Raw genomic sequence first — 23,634 nt, 5'->3', positions numbered from 1 at the left:
CTTTTCACGTTTGGGCTGCCCTGACCGGTTGGGCCAATTGCTCATTTTCTATTGAGGCTACTGTTCGGAATTATGGTAAAATTTTCAAAAAGTTTTTAACCGATTCCGAGTTCCGGCGAATAGTCCTCTTAATATATCTATTTTTGTTTTTAGAAAAAATTCCAATATCGATATTGTTTCTAAATATTTCTGAAAAATTTCCAAATGATTGGTTATGTTTCCGAAAATAAGTCTGGATTCTGAAAGAAAATAGACGTGGACGCCACCTTTTTATACAAGGGTTCTAAAAAAATAATGGCCTACGATTAGGCCCCCTATATTTCCTTTCCTCGGACGCATGGCCGGATTTGACCTTTTTTTGGCACCCCGCTCCCCAACGGCTAGTTTCGACGCGCTGTCCACGCAAGGGGACGGCAGTCCCCCAGTGACGCGGCGATCATCTGACCGTCCATCACGTGATACCCTCCCCCCGATCGAGCGCTCTCCTCTTCTCTCTCCTGCGGCGGCCTTTCAAATTATTTTGAATCCCAACGGGCAACCGTCTCATCTCATCGCCACCCGCATCTTGCTTTGCTACAATTCCCTCTTCACCTGTCTCCTTCCTCCTATTCTCCTCTCCTCTCCTCTCCTCTCCTCCCATCTCCATCTCGATCTCGATCTCGCCGGCGGGGCAGTAGTAGCGTAGCAGTCGGTGCGCAGCGATGGAGATGCTGAGGCGGAACCTGAAGCGGCAGGCGTCGCGGTCCCTCTCAGCGTTCGCGGTGGCCTCCCCGCGGGGCGCCGCCGCCGCAGGCGACCAGGAGAATCTCCACCCCAACCTGGCCGCCGCGTCGCCGCCGGTGTCCCCCGCCGCCAAGAGCTCCTCGACGCCGGGCGTGTCGCCGCGGTCGAAGCCCCTCCCGAGCAGCGCTGCTCCTTCCGTGGCTCCGGCGAAGGCCGCCGCCGCCGAGGAGGAGCAGGCTTCGGCGCCGGCCGACGACGCGCCCGCCGTCAAGGTGAAGTTTCGCACGCCGGATCACTCGAAATCCCCTTCCCCTCGTGAAGTTGTGTGAGCTTTCTGCTGATGCGCGAGCGTCGTGCCAGGTCGTGGTGAGGGTGCGGCCGACGGTGAGCCGCCCGGTGGATGGCAAGGATCTGTTTTTCGTCCGCAAGACCTCCCCATGCTCCGTCGCGGTCGGCGACCGGTTGTTCGCCGTCGACGGCTTCCTCGACGACCGGGCCTCCCAGGTAACCACAGCATAATAGCATATCCCCGTTTCTCCGTCGTCCTCGTCCTTGCTGAAGCTAAGCTTCCTCCAATTCTGCGTGCTCCTAAAAACGAATCCTATTAATCTTGGGGCGTTCCTTGGCAGGCGGATGCGTTCGATCTGGTCGGCGTGCCCATGATTGAGAGCGCCCTCGCTGGATTCAATTCATCGCTCGTGTGCTACGGCCAGGTAGCTCCTCTCATTCCTTGCTGCTCAGCTTGGAGTCGTGGGTTTCCTTGCGGTACTGCCTCTGAAGCTTTGCTTTTGTGTGTGTTCGAATTGTGGTTAGAGCGGCACGGGGAAGACGTACACCATGTGGGGAGCCCTCGCGGCCATGGTTGACAGCAGCTCCGACCACGCCGACAGGGGCGTCGTGCCTCGCGTCTTCCAGAACCTCTTTGCAAAAATCCAAGGCGTAAGGGCGTTTCTGCCATCTGCCACTGTAGAAATTCGACTGAAGTCTGTGCCTTCCTGTGGTCTCATTGCTGTTCTTTTTCTGATGCAGAGGCAAGAGAGCTCACCGGAGAAACAGACAAGCTACCAATGCCGGTGCTCGTTTCTTGAGGTGAGTACCACTCATCTGCTCGAACTCAGTTGAACAGAAAAACGCATATAATATACGTTTTTTTCTTTCCTGAACTTAAGTTAGTTTAACAATGTTCCAGATCTGACATTATGCAATTTTGCACTGTACTTTCCAGGTATATAATGAGCAGATTAATGACCTGTTGGATCCATCTCAGCGTAATCTTCAGGTATATTCTAATCTTGAGAGCAGAAAACTAACTCTGCATCAGGCGTTTGCTAATGGATTGCAGTAAACTTATCCAACTCCATTATTTTAGATAAGAGAGAATGCTGGCAATGGTATCCTTGTTGAGAACTTGACCGATGAGTATGTGTCAACGGTTGAGGACATCAATCAGATCTTAATAAAGGTATAATCACTGCATTATCCGTGTACTTGTTCAGTAAGTTGATGCACTAAAATAGCAGTTATTCAGCCGCTTACATGATGTTGGAAAAAATGCTAGCATTTCGTGCTTGAATTAGTTAGCATTATGTGGGGGAAAATGCTAGCAGTTATATAAGCTGTTTACATGATTGTTTCGTTCCCTTGCCTGATGCTAATAAAACCAACCCAACCCGAAATTGGTTTCTACTATAAGTTCACATCAGTGGGACAATTTTGGCCTATAAGACCAGCAAAAAGAATTTGCCCTTTCTACTTTGCTTTTAAAACTTGGGTTTATTTTCACCTCTGCATTGATGAGGATCAAAACCAGGACTTCTGCTTGAGCTCCCCTTGTCTTGATAACAAGCTGAACGGTTGTTTAGATAGCATACATTACTACTTCTAACAAGCGTTTGTTTCATGCTCTCTTAAAACTGCTTGTTTCATGTTGTATTTCCGATAATTGAGCCACTACCTTGTTTTTATATACAGGGCCTTTCAAACAGAAAGGTTGGCACCACCAGCATGAACTTGAAAAGTTCACGTTCTCATGTCATATTCACTTGTGTTATTGAAGCATGGAGCAAGGTAAATTAAATATCTTATTTTTTTCTGTTGTTGGATACCTCATAGCCAGTTATATTTGGTGTCTGTTAGTGCAATAATCATGTCAGAGCACTTAGAAAATCAGTATGCTGTTTTTGTCTTTCTATTTTATCTTTAAAGTTCCACTAATTGATTAGCAAATATTCATTCTTGTGAATTTAATTTTTTCAACCAAATTACAGGGTTTCTCATCAAATGGCTTCAGCAGCTCGCGGACTAGCAGAATTACCTTTGTTGATCTTGCTGGTCCTGATACTGATGAAGTTGATGGTGGCAGCAAGTGTTGTACAAGAGAAGAAAGACATGTTAAGAAGTCCCTGTCAAAGCTTGGGTGTGTAAATTTATATGATGGCTTGTTTGGCAGAAATTTTAATATCTCATGCACAATTTTCAGCACTGAAATATCTTCAATGCTTCTTTTTCATGCTAATCAGTTTCTCTTTCTTAATCTATTCACACTCCAGCTAACTGCTTTCTTTGGAGATTAAACATGTAACCAGATACTGACCGACACATTAATACTTCAGGAAACTCGTCAATATTCTATCAGAAGCACCAGAGACCCAGAAAGACGACTCTCCCCACAAGCAATCCTGTTTGACGCATGTGCTGAAGGATACACTAGGTGGAAATTCAAGGGTTACATTCTTATGTTCCATTTCTTCAGAACACAGGTATTTTCTATTCATATACATAACCATATATATTTCATTATGCCATTTAAATTCCTGTCACTGGGAATGCAGGTGCAGAACTGGGACTTTGAGCACACTACGATTCGGTGAGAGAGCAAAGCTCATGCCAAACAAGGCCGTGGTAAATGAGATATCAGAAGATGATGTTAATGGTTTGAGCGATCAAATACGTCAGTTGAAGGTATTGCCTTAGCAGCAGATGCATGTGGCAACAATTTACTGGCACCTCCTAATTGTTCTATCACTTGCAGGATGAACTCATACGAACAAAATCCGGAGACACTGGAACCTGCAAGAATGGGTATTTCAGTGCACAGAATGCCCGTGAAAGCCTGCATAATTTGCGAGTCAGTCTCAATCGCTCTCTAATCTTGCCTCACATAGAAATTGATTCAGAGGAAGAGATGGATGTGGATGAAGAGGATGTAGAAGAACTGCGTGACCAAATAAGAAAGCTTCACTCCTCATCTGAAGACACTTTTGAGGATTTCATGGATGCCGAGAGTGGAAATGACTCTCCTTGCTCTAAGGGGAATCCAAAACCAAGTGAAGAAGATGATCAGCCTGTAATAGATGATTATGAAGGCCCTATTCAGGAAGACCAAGATCTATTGTCTGACAGGAAATCTTTGCTATCAGTTAGTGCCTCCCCACACCTGTCACCAATGCAAGATCCTACATTGTGTTCATCTCCAAAGATTCACAGCAAGGCTAGAAAAAGCATAACCTCACCCGGGCTGTCACCAAGCAAACTTAGTGTATCTGATTGTCCGGGCGATGGCAATGTTGAAGTGTCCAGAAAAAGTGCAGTTCGTTCCTCTTTACAGTCAAGCAAGCTTAGCCCAACTGATTCACTGGCTGCAAGTCTCCAACGGGGCTTGCACATTATGGAGTACCATGAACAGAACCAAGCCCCAAGAAAATCATTTGTTGGCCTTTCATTTGATCATTTTGCACTGAATCCCCATCAATCAGTTGCAAAAGTCAGTTCAGGAATTCTGGCGTCACCAGTGAATCAAGGAGCAACTTCTTCTGCCCTGTGTTCATCCTGCAAGAAAGTGATGGATATAGATGGGAACCAAAAAGAAAGCATAAATACAGAAAAGCAGATAGTAGTAGCCACTGGTGCGATATCTAATGAATCAGCTAATGCTTCAGTTAAGGTATATCACTTGATGGCAAACATCTACTCTTATTCATATCTTTTCATATGCTTAAAATATTTACTTCAACCAGGAGGACAACGACTCAACAACTGCTTCGAAGAGAGAGGTTGAACTTGAAGCTTTATGTGAAGAACAAGCAGCGAAGATCAAGGAGCTGAGCAATTTGGTATGAAACATGATGAACTAAACATTTTGCTTCAGGCATAATATCCCTTTTCCTGACATTTGCAATGTAAAATTGCAGGTTGACCAATATAAGAAGGGCTCAGAAGATGCTCAAAATTCAGATGGTGTTGAACCCACAACAGAACTAGCGGATGACGCCAAGGTTGGTGACAGTAAGATGTCACTAAATGTGAATGATAGGGAAGAGCTTCTTAGTGAGATTCAGAGATTGAAGGATCAGCTGAAACAACAGGCAGACAGATATACAAATGATAGCCTTCTGGAACAGATAAGGAATGGCAGCACAGATCAAGAATATGAGCTAGACAAAGAGAGACAGAAGTGGATGGAGTCCGAAAGCAAATGGATTTCGCTAACTGAAGAGCTGAGAGTTGATCTTGAATCAAACCGGATGCATGCAGAGAAAACAGAGATGGAGCTTAGCAACGAGAAGAAGTGCACTGCAGAGCTGGATGATGCCCTCCAACGAGCCATCTATGGCCACGCCAGGATAATTGAGCACTATGCCGAGCTCCAGGAGATGTACAATGATCTTCTTGAGAGGCACCGCCGTGTAATGGAAGGCATCTCCGAGGTGAAGAGAGCAGCTGCCAAGGCAGGCAGGAAGGGCTGCGGGACGGCCTTCGCTGCTGCTCTTGCAGCAGAGCTTTCCACGGTGAGGATTGACCGCGAGAAGGAAAGAGCGCAGCTGAAAGAGCAGAACAGAAGACTCCGCATCCAGCTCCGCGACACAGCTGAAGCTGTCCATGCTGCTGGAGAACTTCTTGTCAGATTGAGAGAGGCAGAGGAGGCATCCACACAAGAAAAGGTTTGCTCAAAGACTTGGAGAAAACCTCTTTTTAACTTACAACCCATCTTTTTATTTCTATTTATGCTTATAAGCCAATAATTAAAATTTCAACCTTAAATTTAAAGTCGATTTTAAGGTTTTCTTTATCGAAGTTTATTTTCTATTATTGGCTTTTAGGATACTTAAAAAAACGAATATAAAATTTTTATTCATAAATTATTTTCTATTTGCAAATACGTCATTTGTCATTTTTCCTTAATAAGTCAGATGATCACCCCTTAGTTTTGTGCTGTATAGTGTAAAGCACCATACCTACATGGATGTTGTTATTTCATTTTGCTTGCTTTCGGGTTTTTTGCACTGCAGGAGATGAGTGCAGCCATGCAGCAAGAGAACGACAAGTTGAAGAAGCAGCTGGAGAAGATGAAGAAGAAGCATGAGATGGAGATCGAGACGATGAAGCACTTCCTCGCGGACAGCCGGCTGCCGGAGTCAGCGCTGGGGGGGTTCTACCGCCAGGAGAGCGAGGATGTGCCGGAGTACAACCATGCCGCCGCCGCGTCTGCATGCGACGATGATCAGTCTTGGCGGGCTGCGTTTACATCTGCATACGAATGAGCCTGGATGATGACTGCTCGAAGGGTCGGGTCAACTGAGACTGGTTGACAAATTGGGAATGTGCATTGCTTTGGTCTACTATTTCTTTTTTTGCTTTTATGTTTGTTCAGGTACATTGATACGAATAGATTGTTATTCTCCTATGCCTGCCCTCTGGTTGGGTAAAATTTGCATCAATAGCTGTTGTATGAGTATTGTATTTGCCATTTGTATCTCACTGAGTTTGCAAAGTTCTTGATTTTTTTTTTCTTGAGTTGCAAATATTTCATACATTGAGTTGTGCAGGTTAAAACCTCTTGAGATAAGTAATGTGGGATTTGAATTCACTGAGCAACAGTGTAACTTTTTATTGCATCCCTCATCGGACTGAAATTGGCCTGTATAAGTTTATCTCAACTAGCAAAATATCCATGCTTTGCTATGAAAATGTATTACAAAATGTTATAGGATTTTTTTATCAACTATACTAATATCATTTGTTTGAGCTAAATATGAACTATTCTATAATATCAAGAAATACCATGGGCTAATTTGCAAAATAACCATAGAAAGTAATGGGGTGCCACCATCATTAGAGACATTTAAAGTAGTATAGATAATTGGGGGGCACTGCAGATAATGGAGTGAAAAGTCCTAATGAACAAATTCACCCAAAGATGTCTTCGTCAACTTGCGGTGTGTGAAGTTCTCTGCTGATTCAACCGAGGCGATACGCAATAATTTCTTTCAGCAACAGGTACATTGTAGAAATGTGCCAGGTACTCCAAAGCTTCATGGTTCCCATTGCAAACCTTCCAAAGTGATGCCACTTCTCCTGGTGCAACGGTGCCCCACTCCTCGCAGTCATTCAGAAACTCAAGAAGCTTGGAGTAGTAAGAATCATAGTTGAGAAGCAAGAAAGGGACTGGAAGCGTGGAACCGATCCTCTCCAGTTGAATCAGCGTCATCATCTCAAAAAGCTCGTCCATGGTCCCTATCCCACCGGGCAATGCAATCACAGCAGTTCTATCAGTAGGGCAGTTCCGCATCGCGGCATCGACTAAGCCATGCTTCCTCGCAGAGAAGAACCTGAAATCCAGCTAGACCAAAGTGATTTCCATGCACGCACGTACCAATGCTAAGCTTTCCCAAATCCCAATCAGGCTAAATTTGTATGATCAAGATCCCCCTACCTGCAGGTGAGATAGGATTCTGATGGCAGATAAGGGTGGAAGTTGGAGGTTGTCCATTCACCGGCCTCCTTGCCAATCTTGAAGCCGCCAACCGGCTTGCCTGCCTCGAGAGCACCTTGGGTAGCAGCATCCATCAAACCTGGACCGGCTCCGGACCATGTGGTGCAGTCCAGCAGACTAGCTATCTGTTGCAAATGTGATGAAGGTTGAGCATCATTTGGCACACAGATGTTCACTCGTAGCAATTGAGCGAAATCTAGTGCAATCTGATGTTTATGAGCTACAGTACTACCATTGTTTTTTCACCACCAATTTACAGCAGTGTATATTTTCGGTGAAAAGAGTGTGAAAATGGTGCTAGCTGAAGAACATTAGGATGGTGAAACTAGCAAGAAGGAAAGGGGAGGTGGTTGAGTACTTGCCTCCCTTGCGAGCTCGGCGGCCTGGAGGTAATGGGGGTGGGTGGCCGGCACCCTGGAGGAGCCGAGGTAGACGGCGCCACGGCCGAGGCGGCGCACGAGGTCGAAGCACCTCGCCATCTCCGCCCTCACCTGCACACACCAAACCAATCAATCGCCAAAAACGGAAGGAGAAGAGAGGACGGTGAGATGACCTACCTCACGGGGACTGCTCCTCTCCGGCTCCATGGCCGCCGCCGCCTCATGCTCCCCTAGCTGCTGCTGCTGCTGCTGCCGCGGGGCATTCGCGGATGCGGCCACGGCGCTCTCCCATGGCCGGCCTCCGCTGCTCCTGACGAGGCGCGGGGCACCCTGACCCGGCCATGGCGGATGCAGAGAAGAGAGGGGACAGCAGCTGCGGTGGAGGCGGCCGGCCCTGGAGGAACGCGCGAGCCGTAGCTGGGAGCTAAGTCCGCTTCCCACCAAACTCGCCGCCGTCGCCGCCATGGATTCTGTCCCTCCGGCTTTGGCTGTCACTGGCCACGCAGTCTCAGCACTGCTAATTAACACAGACCCTTCGAATCAAAAGATTTGGCTTGTAATTTTGTCGGATTTAAATTTTATATATTTCTTCCGTTCCACCTTTTTAATATTAACTACATTTATATACATGTGTTAATAAATCTAAATATATCTACAAAGCATATACATTAATACATACTTCATCCGTCCCTAAATAATATTTGACGCCGTTGATTTTTCTAGACATGTTTGACCGTTCGTTCAATTCAATTTTTTTAAAATATGTATATATATATATATATATGTATAAAAATATATTTAATAATAAATAAAATAATATAAAATAATTAATAATTATATAAATTTTTTGAATAAAATGAATAGTCAAGCGTGTATAAAAGAATCAACGACATTAAATATTAATTTATGTATGAATTTGGTGAAACCCAGAAAATCTTAATATGGAAGGGATGAAATAGTTTTTTTACTATATATGATCTTTAAATTTTTTTTACTATATATATGGTCTTTTAAGATCGAAGGATCGGAGCTTTCCAAATCATATAAAACTTTTGAGGAATGGCACCATACATATAGATTTTAGAGAAATTAACAAGAATCCCAACCTAATGAAAAATTTCCTTTTGATTCTCTCTCTTTCATTCAATTTATGCGTTTTTTTTTTGTGTATTTCACAATACTTGTGTATAGGACAGGACGTTAGCAATGTAGCCGCATCTTCCTTTGTTTTGCATCCCTCCAACTTGCATTATTTCCGTGCTAAAAAAAGTTGAGCAAATCAATTGCACATCAAGAGTAGGATCCTGCTACTATTCTACTAGCTGTAGCTGACAATTATGTTTGCATTTCTGCATAATGTTCATATGAGATGAAATAACGAGGGGAAAATACACAGCTTATCGGTCATCAGGACTTTTGGTTCAAAATTCTGGGTATTCTATTCTACTTCAATACACCAGTTATCTAAGTCTGGATAATTGCTCTGGCTTTCAACAGAGAAACATATCCGCATCCACATATAAAATATGTTGAAAATAATACGATGCCATACTGCGTCGAAAACTTCTCTGCAAGAAGCGTTATGTTTTATGCAGAAACAACTAAAAAAAAATTGTGCCTCAATAAAATTGGCAGGGAGATCTTATGTTCTTATTCTACTTCATATTGATGGACATCTTGTTCAGCTTGTGTCTCCCAATTCTTTGATGAATTGATCCTTCAGATAGCTGTTTGATCCTGCCATTCTTCGTGCCATCAGATCGAACTCTCCACCACTCCTACAAGCCAGAATGACCGATCAATCATAGATACTCAAGCTGATTGTGCTATGTTTAGCAGCATCAGTAACATGCCATTCTAAACAGTGTAACTTACGGATCAAAAACAAGACCACCAGCTTCCTGAATAATCAGAGCTCCAGCAGCCACATCCCTAAGAGTGGAGAATTGACAATAAAAGAGGTTTAGGTAGTTTAGATTTTTAACAAGAGAGTGCATTTATATTAACTAATTTAACCATACCAGGGGCCACCAAATCCAATCTCATAACACAAATCAAGCCTACCACAGGCAACTCCACACATGTTCAAGGCCAACGAGCCACACATCCGTATGGATCTAATCTGAAATATTGAATACCATTTTAGGGCACTAATGTGTTGGCCTATAATCATATTTCATGAAAATATCGATGCAGGTTTACCTTGAATAGCAACTTGTTGATTCTGTTTGTTGTATCATCCAAAGTGGCCTTATCTCTTTTGGTTCCCACCTGCTCAATTGGCAAGGTTATTGGTCAAATATTTCCACTAATATTATGACATTCAAAATATAGAAACTGGAACTCGCATATCTGATATAGCCTATTAACAAAGTGTATTGTATGCTGAGCAGGCAGCCAGGCACACACCACCATTGGCCATCCAGTACAAATCAAGTTTCAGATATCTAACAATGTACTATGTGAAGTATGCCTATTGACCATTGGTCACGTACAAAGGGGATCGGTCATGTAGAAAAGGGCTCACAAGAAACTCATTTTCTCCAAGGTAGCATGAATTACACATTTATAATGGTATAGGTACCACAAGAGAAAATATCGATGCACATACTCCAACAGAAAGCCTGACATGCTGAAATAGGCAAATTAGCCTATGTTTAAAAATAGATTAATCTGCTAATAGCAAGATGTTAATTTTTTGTTTCAAGAGATAATGTGGGGGTTCCAAAAAGTCCAGTCAACATGATTAACTAAGCATTAATTGATACAGTTATGATAATCTCAATCAACCTAATTACTTGAGTGTGGAATATTAAATTAAATCCAGGTTGAACGGGATCACCTAGAATATGAAGAGATTTCACAAACCCCCAAAACTTTATGAGTCACACAAGTTAACTTTTGATTATATAGTTTTTAAACTCTTGAAGTATGGAGAGTAAATAATGTTTTCAAGTTTATCCATCAGAAATAGTTGCCAAATATGAGCATTCAACAAATTGCAAGTGTATGGTAGCACAATTGAGCTAATGAACTTTGTTGGACGATGTTTTCTGTGAAGACAGAAGTGACCATATCTAGGTTATTTGACTTCTTATACTGATTAATGAAATGCAGTAAAAATGAATTTATTAAAACTACATTATTGAGATGAAATCTTACGGGAATTTTCGGCACATATATATCATCATAACAAACTAATATTCGTTCAATTTATCTAGACATAATAGAATGTTTCTTGATAGAAGCACCTACCTCTGTTACCAGAAGGGCCTTCACCAACTCGTTTTGAGAAGAAGCTGCTCATTAGAGAAGGAAAAGATGTCTAAGTTCTGTGTTGACTGTCAACACATCAGGACCCAGTTTTAACCAAAACATAGCACTTACTTTTGATTGGTGAACCATTGAGGAGCGCACCTTTTCCACGAACTGCTGTGAAAAGCTAGATGAAAAGGTAACAATGAAATTAGACTTGAAAATTCAGTTGGTACCTGAACAATAAGTCCTATATATGAAGGAATTAAGCCATTTTTCTATGGATGGATGGAGAGAAATAGTCTATATCCTTCCATCCAACAACAATGCATACGTTTGAAATAAATGAAGTTAAAAATCTGCTTTACCTCATTCATAATGGGGTTGTACACCACTCCGACAGTGGGAATTTTCCCAATGGTGAGACCAATTGAGACGCACACAAAAGGGAAGCTGCAAGTATATGTACCATGTTCATACAAAATACAAAATAAAAGACATAACTGCTCAAAATCGAATGCTATCATTTAGGTTATTATTATCATCATTATACCCATGGACGAAATTGGTGGTGCCATCGAGGGGGTCGACGATCCAGGTCGGGTCGGCGGTGAGGTCGGCGGTGGCGCCGAGCGCGGCGGACGTCTCCTCGCCGATGAACTTGTGGTCCGGATAGTGCTTCCGGAGGTGGTTGAAGATGAGGTCCTCGCAGGCCTTGTCCGTCTCCGTCACCAAATCCACCTGCAATCGCAATGCGCGGCGGCGGCGGCGTCACCAAACCCCAATTCCAGACCAGACCATGGCAAGAACAACTCCACCATCAGAGGAAGGAACGAAAAAGGAACGCGACGAGATCGGCGGGAGGAGGATTGGATGAAGAAGAAGAAGAAGAAGAAGAAGAAGAAGAAGAAGAAGGAGGAGGAGAGACCTGGCCCTTGTGCTCCACATTCTTGGTCTGGTAGAAGCCCTTGCGGATGATCTGCGGAAATGAAAGAACCCAGGAGATTAGGAAGGAGGAATCGAGTGGGGGGAGGGGGGCGGGGGGAGGAAGGCGTAGGTACCTCTCCGGCGCTCTTGGCGGCGTCGACCGCGACGGCGAGGAACTGCTCCTCCGCCATGCGCTCCCCGCCCAATCTCACGCCGCAACTACGATTAGAGGAGAAATTTGGTGGCTCCTCCGCTCCGCTCGGTTACGAACCAGGTAGGATGGGTCTGGATTACGGGGGCAGGGTTGGTCTTATTTTTCTATTTAGTTGGAGGATATTTTTCTTTTTAGTTGAAGTGAGTTAGAGTATTTTTTTTTAAAGATAAGATGGGATAGGTTTGATCTGTTTTTTTTATGAAGTAGGATAAAGGTCAACCTCTCATATCCAACATAAAATATTTAATAATAGGATTAATATATGGATAATCTAAAGTAATTATATATATAAGTAATATATTTTAAATAAATTTAATAAATGAAATAGGTACCCTCTCCGTACGTCATGGTCGGCTTAGGATGTATCGGTCCGGTCATTTTAGTCGAATGAGTTAGATCAGGAATATCTCTCTAGGGTCTAACTCATCTCTTCTATCCACCAACCATACCGAGTTAGGAATGAGTTCGTTTCGTTCCATCCCAACCTGAAACCAAACATATTATATAAGTACGACGGTTGATTGGATTGAATCATAGCTTCGAGGGCACACGATCTTTGCGGCAGGGCCACAGTGAGTCCAGTCCGAGCCACTTTGCCCAGTCCAAACGAAAATATAATTTATTATTAATAATATATATGCGTTCTCGCTCAGCTAAATGTTGAGTCCAAGTACGATAAAAAATCAATAATAAAATTTAATTTTTTATACCTATCTTTTCAGTTATGCTTATTCATATAAGTCTTAATTTTTGAATTTTTAACCTTAAATTTAGGTTGATGTTAGGTTTTTTTACCAAAGTTTATTTTCCAGGTTTGGCTAAGATCCCGAAGAACACGTACATAAAGGTTTTATTCATAAATTATTTTTTGCTCATAAATATGTCACCAAATAATCACCCTTTTAAATATTCAAATTTTAGCTTACAAGTGTAACAAGAGCAAAAGGATGACGGTGACAGTATGGTATACTTTTGGATACGTGAGTTTTTAACCTTGATATATTCATAGGTATATATTCATGTATCTTATCTGGATTATTATTACATTAATAACAAAGCTAGCTATAGATTCATTTCTCTGGATTTTATGGATATACTATTTTTTTTCTTTTATGGACAATATTTAAATTTTAGACCATATAAACTCTACAATAGATCCAGGATCTAAAGCTATACCAAATAGGATTATTTTATACGTGTCTACTATTTTTAAAGAACTTGGGGGCTACTATTCAAATACCTCTTTTAATTTATTGCTACGCTTATTATACCAATAAGGAAATAACTTATTTTTCTTTCTCGCAACCTTAGTCTACATGATATGTTGATATGCTAGCATGGACTCCTAAGCCACGACAGCACCAATGCATCATAGAACATGTGATTAGTGACACAACAAACTCCAACAAGCATATTAAGAAGAGGAGGAAGTTTTGGTGTGGTCGACGGAATGGTGCATGCAGGATAGGAAATATTTGTGATGATCTCGAGCTAATGTCGAGCGAAATTCTTAGGTCGATGTGGATGGGAAGAACATGGTCAGCCTTCACGGTTGAGAGAGAGGTGACAATGTAGATGCTAATAAGGTTGTGGCGGCCAAACCATGCACCACATCACCGAGCAACAACTAGAGGTCTTAGTCAAAGGTGGAGAGGCAGAAGCAGAAGGGCAACACCAATCCCCACTCCACCTTGTTGAAGCAGCCCATAGTAATTGGTGGTCAGTCTTGACCGACTTTCTTCCTAGTAATGACCAACAACTTGTTTGACCCTATCTCATCTTCCGGTATAACAGGAAGGTGCACGGATGATGATGAGATGATTTCGTTGTGGTTGTGGTGGTGGAGCACTGGAGCACAAGAATTAGGATGAGATCAATGGCAAGGAGGTCTGCGGGGGGAAGAGGTGATTGAATTTGGTGAAGTCGAGCACACGGGTGTCGATCCATCAATTCTGTCCTAATTCACTATCATTGAAGGAGATAGGTTACCACAAGACACCGATACAAGATCAAGAGGAAATACACTACTTAGTGAACATAGAGGACATCATATACATCCACGTTGGCACGTTGCCACACCACATACGTAAAATGTGTTAAAAAAAGTAAAATGCCATCTCTATCCAGTAACAAAATGTATGAGTTAATCTAAAACCGATATTCAGAAAATCACCACTTTCTTAAGTGATCATTTCCAAATTTTACCATCATCCAAACTTTCGTGGGAACATTTGCCAAAAAAGAATGTTTTTAAAAGCTAGGGTCCCGCTTTGTGACATTTGTGTTTTGCATCGGCATCTTCTACGGAATCTTCCTTAGAGGGAATCATGGCATATTCTATTTTTTTTTTGGGATTAAGGCATATTGCGGTCGTTCCCTCTCTTCTTAAGTTCACACGTTCCATGATGGAACGAAGTGAGTACACCACCTGGACTGGGCATCTCATTCCCGATGTTCAGTGCACCACTTTAGAGATTGTTTAGATGTGGGCATTAGCACATTCCCTTCTACTTGCTCCAAGGACCTAATGACTCCAACTCGCCACCATGCTCTCTACCACCTGCCCATTGGATTAATCATTTCGCTTTTTCACACGGCTTGCATCATGAGATGTGGTTATGGCACAATCTAAATCCATAACAGGTGCCACTTGGTGTTTAAGATGTAAAAAAAAAAAGGCAAGATATATGAGATGCAACACGCAGACATGCAATACAGTCAACTTCTTTTACTGTTATAATCGTTTACTGATCCATCCATTTTATATTATAAAACGTTTTAGTCTTATTTAAATTCATCCATAAACCAATATACAAATACTAGAAAAGACATTAAGATTGAAAAAAGCCACCAAATCAGTTCTAAATTGAGTTATAATGTTCAAATTTTGGTAGCTGTTTATAACGGTTGGGTAAACGATGGATCATCCTTATGGACGATTTTTGCTCATCGAAACTGTTTTTAGATGTTTTAGTCTTTTACATATAGATGAATAGTGTTCTACAACAGACTGCAACAAAAACAACTGAGTTGTAGTTTCATTTCCATGTGCTGCAGAAGACAGAAAAAATGACAAAAGCCAGAATTGGATAGCAGAACAGGGCCAGGCAGTAGTCAAGTCTAGAAGCTCCTAAGCTTAATTATCTGTTCAGTTTCACAGCGATCTGTTCCAATTTATAAAATTCAAACACCATCTCCCTTGGCCATTTGGCAACAGTCATGAAGCGCACGTTGTTTCGAGCGCAAGCATCGGTTGGATCTTCACTACCATCAGTTGGAGGAGCCTCCATGGGAGAAGCATGGGCTATCATGGTTAAGGGTTAACATCCCCCAGTCATCAGCTCTGGTATTCTGATGCACTCAAGTACTCCCCGTTCTCCTCAAAGTACTCAACCAAGCGTTTCAAGAATCTGTCGTTGCTTACGGTCTCTACGTCGCACACTAGGCAGCACTGCCTTCTGGCTCGTGTTACAGCAACATTCATCCGTCTATGATCGCTTAAGAACCCAACCTGAAAAATGTAAATGCATAAGGTCAGACCAGTAGTCAGTCCATACTATAGAAAATTTTCTGATTCGGTCCAAGTGATGCAGTTGCAACACTGCAACAGCATCAGAGAAGCCCACGCAGATTCCCATTTTTTGTACTAAATATGTTTAGGAATTAGGAATTCTTATTTCAATAGTTCAATCAGGCAATCCTTTTATTTAAAAACAATGTGTCAATAATGAGATATTTTGCATCGCTGCACACAATATTTACAGGTCGCTCACATCATATCTTTAGTGATTAGACATTTTCCTAGAGTTGAAGTGTCCCCAGATGCCAATTTCATGGATCAACCGTCCAGTAACAATCAAATCCTCATCCATGTGTATTATTCATGTGGTACAACTGAATATTTTACATAGGATATCCACCCACCAAGGAAGATAGTGGAAGGGAGCTTACCTCTTTCTTTGAGTTGGATCTGACCATTGAAATGATGATGGCTTCTTTCTCCCTACCCTGGAACCCATCAACTGTTGATATCTCCAAGTCCTTCAGTTTAGTATCTTTGTTTCTCATCATCTTTAGACAGGTTACCTAAGGGATCACACCATTCAATGAATCAGTCCTATAAACTTCAATGCCATGAAGGAGGCACGATAAGTTAATCCAAGGGAGATGAATTGCAGGCTGAGAGTTAAATAAGGGGTTAACGGAGTAAAGAAAAAGACAAGGATGAGCCATAAACAACACCCAAGAACCGATGATTTCTCTTAATACAGTACGGGAGGGACCGTATGGAAATGGGAACATCAACAGCAATGGTGGTTCTAGCTCTACTTCTGTTGTGGCTATACCGTATGTTTTGTTTCGCTTTCTCAACTAAAGTTTTGATTGCTTCTATACACAAATGAGATAGACATGCACGTTCCTTCTATTTTCAAATGGTGCATTTCTATTTGGTTTATCTCCTGTGTTGAGAGTAATTTGTTTTCTACTGTCTATATCATCTTCATGATTTACGTTGTTTATTTCTGGATTAAATCTTATGGAAAAATGCTAATATTTCCAACAGGTACTAATATCTATAAGGCTTTAGAATTCAGGAGGTAAAGCTAGATGAAAGTGCAGAACAAAACTTTAGTAGGTTAAGTGGTCCAATAGAATAGTTTCGTAAAGTGGATATTTCCCTAAATTTTTTGGCTGTACATGGTTTCAGCAATACTAAGAGGAAAGACTAGTAACATAATTTCACTACACATTTATTTTGTTCTGTTTTGTTTTATTGAGCAAATCACTGTAGAATTATTTGGTAATATTCAGAGCAGATAGGAGCAAACCTGTGCAGCATAAGGGGTAATTATTCCAATTTCAGATGCATGAACACCACTCTCAACAAGCAGCTTGGCATGAGCAATGGATACTGCAGCCTCGCCTTCATTCATAGTGCTCTCCTCCTCATCTTTTACTTCTTCCATGTCACATCTAAATGATTATTTGAGAGTGTTAGAACTGTACCTAATAAACATTGATGTTGGTAAAGCAAATATCCTTTTTTTCATCAGCCAAAAGATGTCCAGACATTGAAACATTACTTTTATCCAGTGTTATCTGATCGTCCGATTAATCGCGATTAATCGTGATTAATCAGGCTGATCGGTCCCCTGACCTCGATTAGGCCATTCGAAATGATCAGACCGATCAGAAACCTGATCGTCCGATTAGCCGGCGATTAGGTCCGATTAATCGGGCGATTAGAAGGGGTGGCGATCAACCGATCAGCATGTGACTTTGGAGTTTTGAGTTGGGCTGGGCAATCTTTAGTCTTGTCGAATTTTAGTATGGAGTATGGGACTAGAATTTTAGTCTCTTCGAAATATATGGAGTATAGGATTAGAATCTGGAGTTATGGGCACCTCAAACAACAAAGCTCAAAGGTAATTACCATCTAACTGTCAAATAATTCCTCTATTATTGTATTTTATATTGCACACTAGTACACTGCATAGATTGTAGTACTGTACCGATCAGACTCGATCAATCGGTCTGATCGACGATTAATCGGTCTGATCGACCTGATCGGTGCCATGGCGATCAGGTTCGATCAGCCAATCAGACAACATTGCTTTTATCTAATTATTGTCTAAAGTAAGAAACATCCCCTTGAAGTGAATTCCTTAGTTCTATCTTTTAACTTCCCAACATTGTCAAGTGAGGGAAAGAAAGCAACGTTTTAACTTGCCAACATTGTCATGTGAAGGAAAGAAAGCAACGAGCAAAGCAAAGTTGCCAAGGTTCAAACCATAAACAATTAAAAAATGAACACATTGAATAGGCCAACCATAGGAGAATACTGACCCTGTCGTGTCAATGAGTATGATAGTCGGTTCTGTGGAAGAAGATCTTTTTACTTCTTCAAGGTCATAAAGCATATGATCAGCAACACTAGAATGAGCTTTAATCTGAGTAGAAGAAACAAAGAAACGACGTGAGGAAAATTATGGACTAAAGAAAAATACTGAAAACAAGTTACCTAATTGGTGGTTAGCATACAAACAACAATGGAAAGTGCACCTTGTTATTATAAAGTTCTTTAGATGACCAATTCATTATGAGCTCGTGCATTCTGTACTGGATAGTGAGCATAGATGTAATTTGATCTCCATAAGCTTCAGTAAGGCGTTCAAAGAGTGTCTTTCCCATCCCCTTCTTCTCAGCCTCAGCACTTTGGATAGTTGGAGGGAGTTGAAGATGGTCTCCAGCAAGAACACATCTTGGACCCTGTATGCCAAAACAAGAAGCCCCATGACTGATCTCAATAAGTATGGTGACCATTCAACCAACGTACTGTGCTTGCTGAATCATGCCAAACACAAAATAGGTGATGAAATTGTTTACTGGCGTAATTAGAGAAGCCAACTAATCAATCACAAATAGTTTAACCAATGTGAACTTTATGTGGAGTGTGAAGTAGAGCAGGGTTCATCATAAGAACTTGTTAGATTTTACATACATTCATACAAGATTGATTGGACAAATTTAAGTATGTGTAACCTACTGAGATCAAGGTTAGCTATCTTCCAAGAAAATTATTTAGTTTTCCCAACTTTTCTCAGGATCCTTTCTTTGTTCTAAAGGACTCCTAATGCAGCATTCTTATTATGCCATGGCACTTTTAAAATTGTACATGACCAACTGTGTGATCATGCTCAACTGATGGCTTAGTTAAGACACATTTTAAGCTTAAAGGTTAAAGTTTGTGAAACAGTATGTGCTCTCTTATTGAAAGGAACACTATTATTGTGTTAAGCAAAAAGCACAAATGCTATGAGAATCTTTGATGACTGTCCATAGTAATTATCATTGTCAAAACCAGCAGCAACATTAAAACTAAGTTATTACTAACCTTCAACAAGGCTATCCAACATGCCATCTCAAGTGCCTGAGCAGCTTCATCAATAATGACCAAATCAAATGTAATGCCATCTAGCTTTTTGGAAGATGCACCAGTCAAAGTTGACAGTACAACATCTGCATTTTTTATCACATCAGCAACAGCAAGCTGTTGTCGTTTTCTCTCTTCTTTGGCAAGGGTTCTGAGCTCTTTCCTGATGTCCCTTTTTGTGTTCTTATCCTTAGCTTTCAGCAATTTGCTATTAAGCACCTAAAAGATGAAAAGAGAACAAATCAACAAATATCTAACTACAATGGAAACCATGATTGAAATTGCAGTTTCATTACTATCATGGTGTTATGGACAAAATCTTCAGCTGCAAGTTCCAGTGCAGGAGTGCAGGAGAAACAAGGCATGACAAGCTACAGTACCAGGACATATATTCAGAATTCAGTTCAAGTTACTTTAGAGTCTAGTTATCTCTTTGAGTTGTTTATCTGAGTTAGTTGTTGTCTTGAAGTTGTTCGGTTATAGTTAAGTCATTAGGCTATAAAAAGAAGTCCTGGCATGTATCAGTTTTCCAAGGAAGAAACAATCTAAGTCAAGTTTAGGCACGTTCAGAGCCTCATTGTCACCAGGAAGATCAGCAACATCTGAGGGCAATGGTGATCACCATTGTTACCCTCTCCGCAACAATCCACTCAACCACTTGCTGCTTCGCCACCACTGCAAACACATTGCTGGCCTCTCAGGCCTCTGCCGGCTCACATCACATGGAAACATGACAGTTTCTAACTAGATGGTTCCTTATATGGATACACATGCGAATGTAAAATGCTATAAAGCAGGGTAGTTTCATTTAATACAAGAACCCAAGAACCATGTAGTAGCTGATTACCTTCATTTCCTTGCGAATATCTCCTGCTAAGCTGCTGTTATCTGCTCGCAACACCTGGTTCATTAGAGATAGCAAGCAGATTAAGTACAACCAAATCAAATGAATGCATGAATGTATCAGAGATAGTATAGCTGGAATTGTAATTCGTAAGAAAATCTATCCCATTTTAAATAGACCACAAAGATAATGTCAAGTGGATGTTAAAGATGCCAAAAAAGGCGTGTATGCTGGTACACTTCATGAGAGGTATTTGGATAAAGATAACAGTTAAAATTAAAAGAGAGCCAAAGCAACTGTTATGAAATAATTATGGAACATAAACTTCATGCATTTTTATCCTAATAATCCCCAGTAGAGGAGAAAAAGTGAAGCACTAAAAGTGAGCTATACCTGTGCATCAAGAGCACTGTCCAGCACTTGGGGTAGTAATCGAGCAGGATGGCCTAACCTCACCAATTTAGTTCTAGCAAAATGTCAATAACATGTCATATTGAGAGATAACACGCCTTTTATTTTGACAGGATAGTGAGAATTTTTCGAAGTTATTGGTTAACCGAGGCAAATGGGTGAACATTACCAAGATAAAAGGGGAATAGAAAGTTTGAGTTAAAAGATCTTTCACAATTTTGTTAGCAACCTATATCGGGAGAGTCGTTCAACGATATTATCCACAGCAATGTTAGAAGCAGCACAAGCAAGAATCTTCGATCCACGTTTCACCTCCTGCAATATTATCTCAATGACAGTTGTTGTCTTCCCAGTGCCAGGAGGTCCGTGAAGCAAGAAAACATCCCTTGACCTGAGGGCCTTCGAAATGGCATCTTTCTGCAGAACAAAGATATGGATCCCACAAAAATGTAATTTATTTCATTTGAATACGTATTGAAACTGGTATTTGAAAACAACTGCACAAAAAAAAATAATATAACAAGTAGACATACATGGTAAAGGCATAAAGCATCAATTGTAAAATTTTTATTCTTATTAAACAATCAATTCCTACAGAGAAAATAAAAAACGTGGAGGGAAAACACCAGTGCCAACACAATTAGCTTTGAGGTTCATGAAGGCAACAGCGACACCATCAACAGAAGCATCACAAATATATGCTACTTCCTTGTCAGAAGAATGTGGTATTCCCAAGCCAGTACTAGCAGGTGTGAGAATGACATGTAGTTGATATTGCAACACCAAAAATGTGGAAAATCTGCTGTCCTAAACTGCGGGTGCTAGTGTTAGGTGCTACTTACCTACTTCAATATATTCTTCTATTTGTTTAAAATCATGACCGTCTGCCACTAAATAAATTTCAGATCATCTGGTACTTAATAATACAAATCCTAATGATACTTGAAATAGATTAGCAGAACAAAGCAGTTGCAGTTGCACTGGAAAATTCTACTGCAGATAATACTATTCTGTTAAACACCCCCAGGGCCCAAATGGATATTGATTCTCTTCACCTTATTTGAATAAGTTAACTGAAACATAATTCTGCAACAAGAGAGAAATAAAAAATCAAATCAAATGGTAACCTGTGACTCATCCAAATTCTTGTTAAACGGACTGAACTTCCCAGCATCCTTTGTGCTCATAGGTGGACTCTCTCCAAATAACACAGGAACAAGGTTTGCTGAAGGTCCTGTTTGAATGGCCTTACTAAGTTGAATTAGTGCATCCTTCATCCTGCGGTATGTCACCTAGAAGAGGCATCGAGATGCAAAATTCAAGGTCCAATGAATTGTAAAGCAGTATTAGAGGACAAGGGGCAATAATGAAGATATACATACATGGAGTAAAAAAAAAGAGGCATCAAGAGACAACAAGGGGTAACAACTAACGATAAAGAAATACATACACGGAGTAAAAGCAAAGAGGCATTAGGAGACAATTATACTAATGCAATTACTTGGAGGTTGTACAATTTCTAAAAGGAAAGTTGCAAGAGAAAGCAAAGAAAATATAGCGATACCTCATTCGCAAGCTTCTCAAGACGAAGAGGGCTATTTAATCCATCTTCAGGAATATCATCAAAAGCAACAGTAATGGAAGAATCCTGTTTGTTCAAATTACAGTCATCACTGCTAATCCAGAGGCAAAAACTTTAAGTACTCGACAGCCCTTAGATGATAGACAGGTACCTTCAAGCGATAAACTACACCTTGCCCAAGAGCAGCTGATCCAGCATCTGCCTTATTTGGCTTCAGAGCAACCACATCGTGTGTTCCAAACTAGAGAAGAAAAAGATAAGTGGCCATCAGCAATGGTACAGTAAAAAATAAATTCTTTGAATCAGCATCAAGTAAATTAAGAAGCATGCATGAGCCTTTCCCATATCAACTCCTGAGAAATTCCAATCACAGCAATAGAGTTCAAATCTCGACAAACCTGATGTGATGCAATGGGATTCACAAACAATCCAATATCTAACTGACATTATCAGTTAACAACCACATTACTTGTTCACAATTAACAATACATTGGTACCTACTCCCTCTATTTCAAAATATAGCGCGCATTTTGTTTTGTTAGGACAATTGACCAACGATTACTCTATTACTATATAATGTTTATGACACACAATTGATATCATTATATTCGTATTCGAAAGTACTTTCTTACAATTCTAATTTTTGCCACATGAATGATATAATGATAAAGTAACATTTGATCAAACTCTTATCCTAATGAAACACAAAATACGCCATATATTGTAAAATGGATGGAGCAGTAGCCTAGTACATTGCTAAATAAAAGGAAAAAAAATCCTGCAAATGCCGGTTTCCACAGCACTACTTAAGATGACAATTATTCTGGACTACAAACTGCACTCACATACTACACAAAATTTCTAACCGGAGTGGTATCAGCAAGCAACAAAATGACAGAAGGGCAAAGGAAAGCTCACCTTGTGAGGCGGAAGCACGTCGCCCTTGTTGGGCTGGAACTCCAGGAGCGTCTTCCCCATCAGTCCCGTCTACTCTACGCACCAAGCAGTCCAGCGAGGTCAGAACAACGATGATGGCAATTTGCAAGCAAGCAGCAAAAAATGGAAGCAAACAACCTGGGCGTCGGTGCACTTGAGGTTGGCCATGACGCACCCCCTCCTCTCGAGGCTCTTGGGGCTCGTCGCCGACTCCGCCGATATCTCCGCCGCCTGCACAGCACAAACAAACCCGTACCGCGTCACCACCTCACCACCATCCCATTCAACCCCCAACCGAGTGACCGAACCACACCCGTACCTTCTCCAGGTCTATGAGAGGCGCCATGGAGGACACGAACTCCTGCAGCGACATCATCTTCCCGGTCCCGCTCTTCCCGGAGCTCCCGCCGCCGCCGCCGCCGCGCCCCGCCATGGCCGCACTCCTCGTCGCGTCGACGGCGTAATCGCCTTCCCCTTCCGACTCATCACCACCTCCACAAGAGGGGAAGCAAAGCGCTGTGGGCCTGGCCCACGTAGACTAATCGGGCCCACCAAACTAGCCACATAGGCCTGGTCCATGTGGACTAATTAGGCCCATTAGGCAATTTACGTTGGCCTATTAGAGGTAGGCTACGTGGGCCTGGCTCACGTGGACA

At 41.5% G+C, this 23,634-nt stretch overlaps 4 protein-coding genes across 5 annotated transcripts; 1 reads left to right on the top strand and 3 right to left on the bottom strand.

Moving 5' to 3' along the window:
* The first annotated feature begins 629 nt into the window (after positions 1–629).
* On the top strand, positions 630–6,378 carry LOC102704962 (kinesin-like protein KIN-12C). The gene is made up of 15 exons (XM_040522006.1): positions 630–995; positions 1,084–1,227; positions 1,353–1,436; positions 1,537–1,662; positions 1,753–1,812; positions 1,949–2,002; positions 2,093–2,185; positions 2,695–2,790; positions 2,991–3,139; positions 3,336–3,482; positions 3,555–3,684; positions 3,755–4,666; positions 4,740–4,835; positions 4,914–5,663; positions 6,012–6,378. Exons 1-15 carry the CDS (start codon positions 702–704, stop codon positions 6,261–6,263), a joined length of 3,387 nt encoding a protein of 1,128 aa, XP_040377940.1. The 5' UTR covers positions 630–701; the 3' UTR covers positions 6,264–6,378.
* A 206-nt stretch (positions 6,379–6,584) lies between these two features.
* Positions 6,585–8,390, bottom strand: LOC102705235 (probable cytokinin riboside 5'-monophosphate phosphoribohydrolase LOGL5). The gene is made up of 4 exons (XM_006650238.3): positions 8,053–8,390; positions 7,858–7,986; positions 7,436–7,620; positions 6,585–7,331 (listed from the first exon to the last, which is right to left on the bottom strand). The coding sequence occupies exons 1-4, from the start codon at positions 8,338–8,340 to the stop codon at positions 6,929–6,931; spliced, it is 1,005 nt and encodes a 334-aa protein (XP_006650301.1). The 5' UTR covers positions 8,341–8,390; the 3' UTR covers positions 6,585–6,928.
* Positions 8,391–9,289: 899 nt separating this feature from the next.
* Positions 9,290–12,361, bottom strand: LOC102705514 (inositol monophosphatase 3). Its single transcript, XM_006650239.3, has 10 exons — positions 12,192–12,361; positions 12,059–12,109; positions 11,684–11,871; positions 11,499–11,583; positions 11,263–11,317; positions 11,131–11,174; positions 10,078–10,146; positions 9,897–9,997; positions 9,751–9,807; positions 9,290–9,653 (listed from the first exon to the last, which is right to left on the bottom strand). Exons 1-10 carry the CDS (start codon positions 12,246–12,248, stop codon positions 9,557–9,559), a joined length of 804 nt encoding a protein of 267 aa, XP_006650302.2. The 5' UTR covers positions 12,249–12,361; the 3' UTR covers positions 9,290–9,556.
* Positions 12,362–15,140: 2,779 nt separating this feature from the next.
* LOC102705241 (DNA-binding protein SMUBP-2) lies at positions 15,141–23,459 on the bottom strand. Of its 2 annotated transcripts, XM_015835825.2 has the most exons (15): positions 23,298–23,459; positions 23,117–23,209; positions 22,961–23,029; positions 22,194–22,283; positions 22,025–22,108; positions 21,588–21,752; positions 20,690–20,877; positions 20,443–20,515; positions 20,053–20,106; positions 19,167–19,424; positions 18,335–18,541; positions 18,119–18,222; positions 17,101–17,245; positions 16,223–16,357; positions 15,141–15,782 (listed from the first exon to the last, which is right to left on the bottom strand). In XM_015835825.2, exons 1-15 carry the CDS (start codon positions 23,409–23,411, stop codon positions 15,609–15,611), a joined length of 1,953 nt encoding a protein of 650 aa, XP_015691311.2. In that variant the 5' UTR covers positions 23,412–23,459; the 3' UTR covers positions 15,141–15,608. The 2 variants fall into 2 exon arrangements, with proteins under 2 accessions (XP_015691311.2, XP_015691310.1); XM_015835824.2 differs by lacking the exon at positions 23,298–23,459 and having other exon boundaries at positions 22,961–23,034; positions 23,117–23,205.
* Positions 23,460–23,634: the final 175 nt, after the last annotated feature.

This window comes from Oryza brachyantha, chromosome 3, assembly GCF_000231095.2.
Source record: "Oryza brachyantha chromosome 3, ObraRS2, whole genome shotgun sequence".
Lineage (NCBI taxonomy): Eukaryota > Viridiplantae > Streptophyta > Magnoliopsida > Poales > Poaceae > Oryza > Oryza brachyantha.
This window is presented reverse-complemented; position numbering and strand designations above follow the sequence as displayed.

Coding starts and splice junctions, on each gene's coding strand:
- LOC102704962 (XM_040522006.1), top strand. CDS start 702: ATGGAGATGCTGAGGCGGAACCTGAAGCGGCAGGCGTCGCGGTCCCTC. Junction 1,228..1,352: donor TCGACGACCGGGCCTCCCAG/GTAACCACAGCA, acceptor GTTCCTTGGCAG/GCGGATGCGTTCGATCTGGT. Junction 2,003..2,092: donor CATCTCAGCGTAATCTTCAG/GTATATTCTAAT, acceptor CCATTATTTTAG/ATAAGAGAGAATGCTGGCAA.
- LOC102705235 (XM_006650238.3), bottom strand. CDS start 8,340: ATGGCGGCGACGGCGGCGAGTTTGGTGGGAAGCGGACTTAGCTCCCAG. Junction 7,987..8,052: donor AGAGGAGCAGTCCCCGTGAG/GTAGGTCATCTC, acceptor TGGTGTGTGCAG/GTGAGGGCGGAGATGGCGAG. Junction 7,332..7,435: donor GAATCCTATCTCACCTGCAG/GTAGGGGGATCT, acceptor GCTGGATTTCAG/GTTCTTCTCTGCGAGGAAGC.
- LOC102705514 (XM_006650239.3), bottom strand. CDS start 12,248: ATGGCGGAGGAGCAGTTCCTCGCCGTCGCGGTCGACGCCGCCAAGAGC. Junction 11,584..11,683: donor ACCACCAATTTCGTCCATGG/GTATAATGATGA, acceptor ATATACTTGCAG/CTTCCCTTTTGTGTGCGTCT. Junction 10,147..11,130: donor AGGCCCTTCTGGTAACAGAG/GTAGGTGCTTCT, acceptor CCAATTGAGCAG/GTGGGAACCAAAAGAGATAA.
- LOC102705241 (XM_015835825.2), bottom strand. CDS start 23,411: ATGGCGGGGCGCGGCGGCGGCGGCGGCGGGAGCTCCGGGAAGAGCGGG. Junction 23,030..23,116: donor TCAAGTGCACCGACGCCCAG/GTTGTTTGCTTC, acceptor TGCGTAGAGTAG/ACGGGACTGATGGGGAAGAC. Junction 16,358..17,100: donor TTACCCCTTATGCTGCACAG/GTTTGCTCCTAT, acceptor GTGATCCCTTAG/GTAACCTGTCTAAAGATGAT.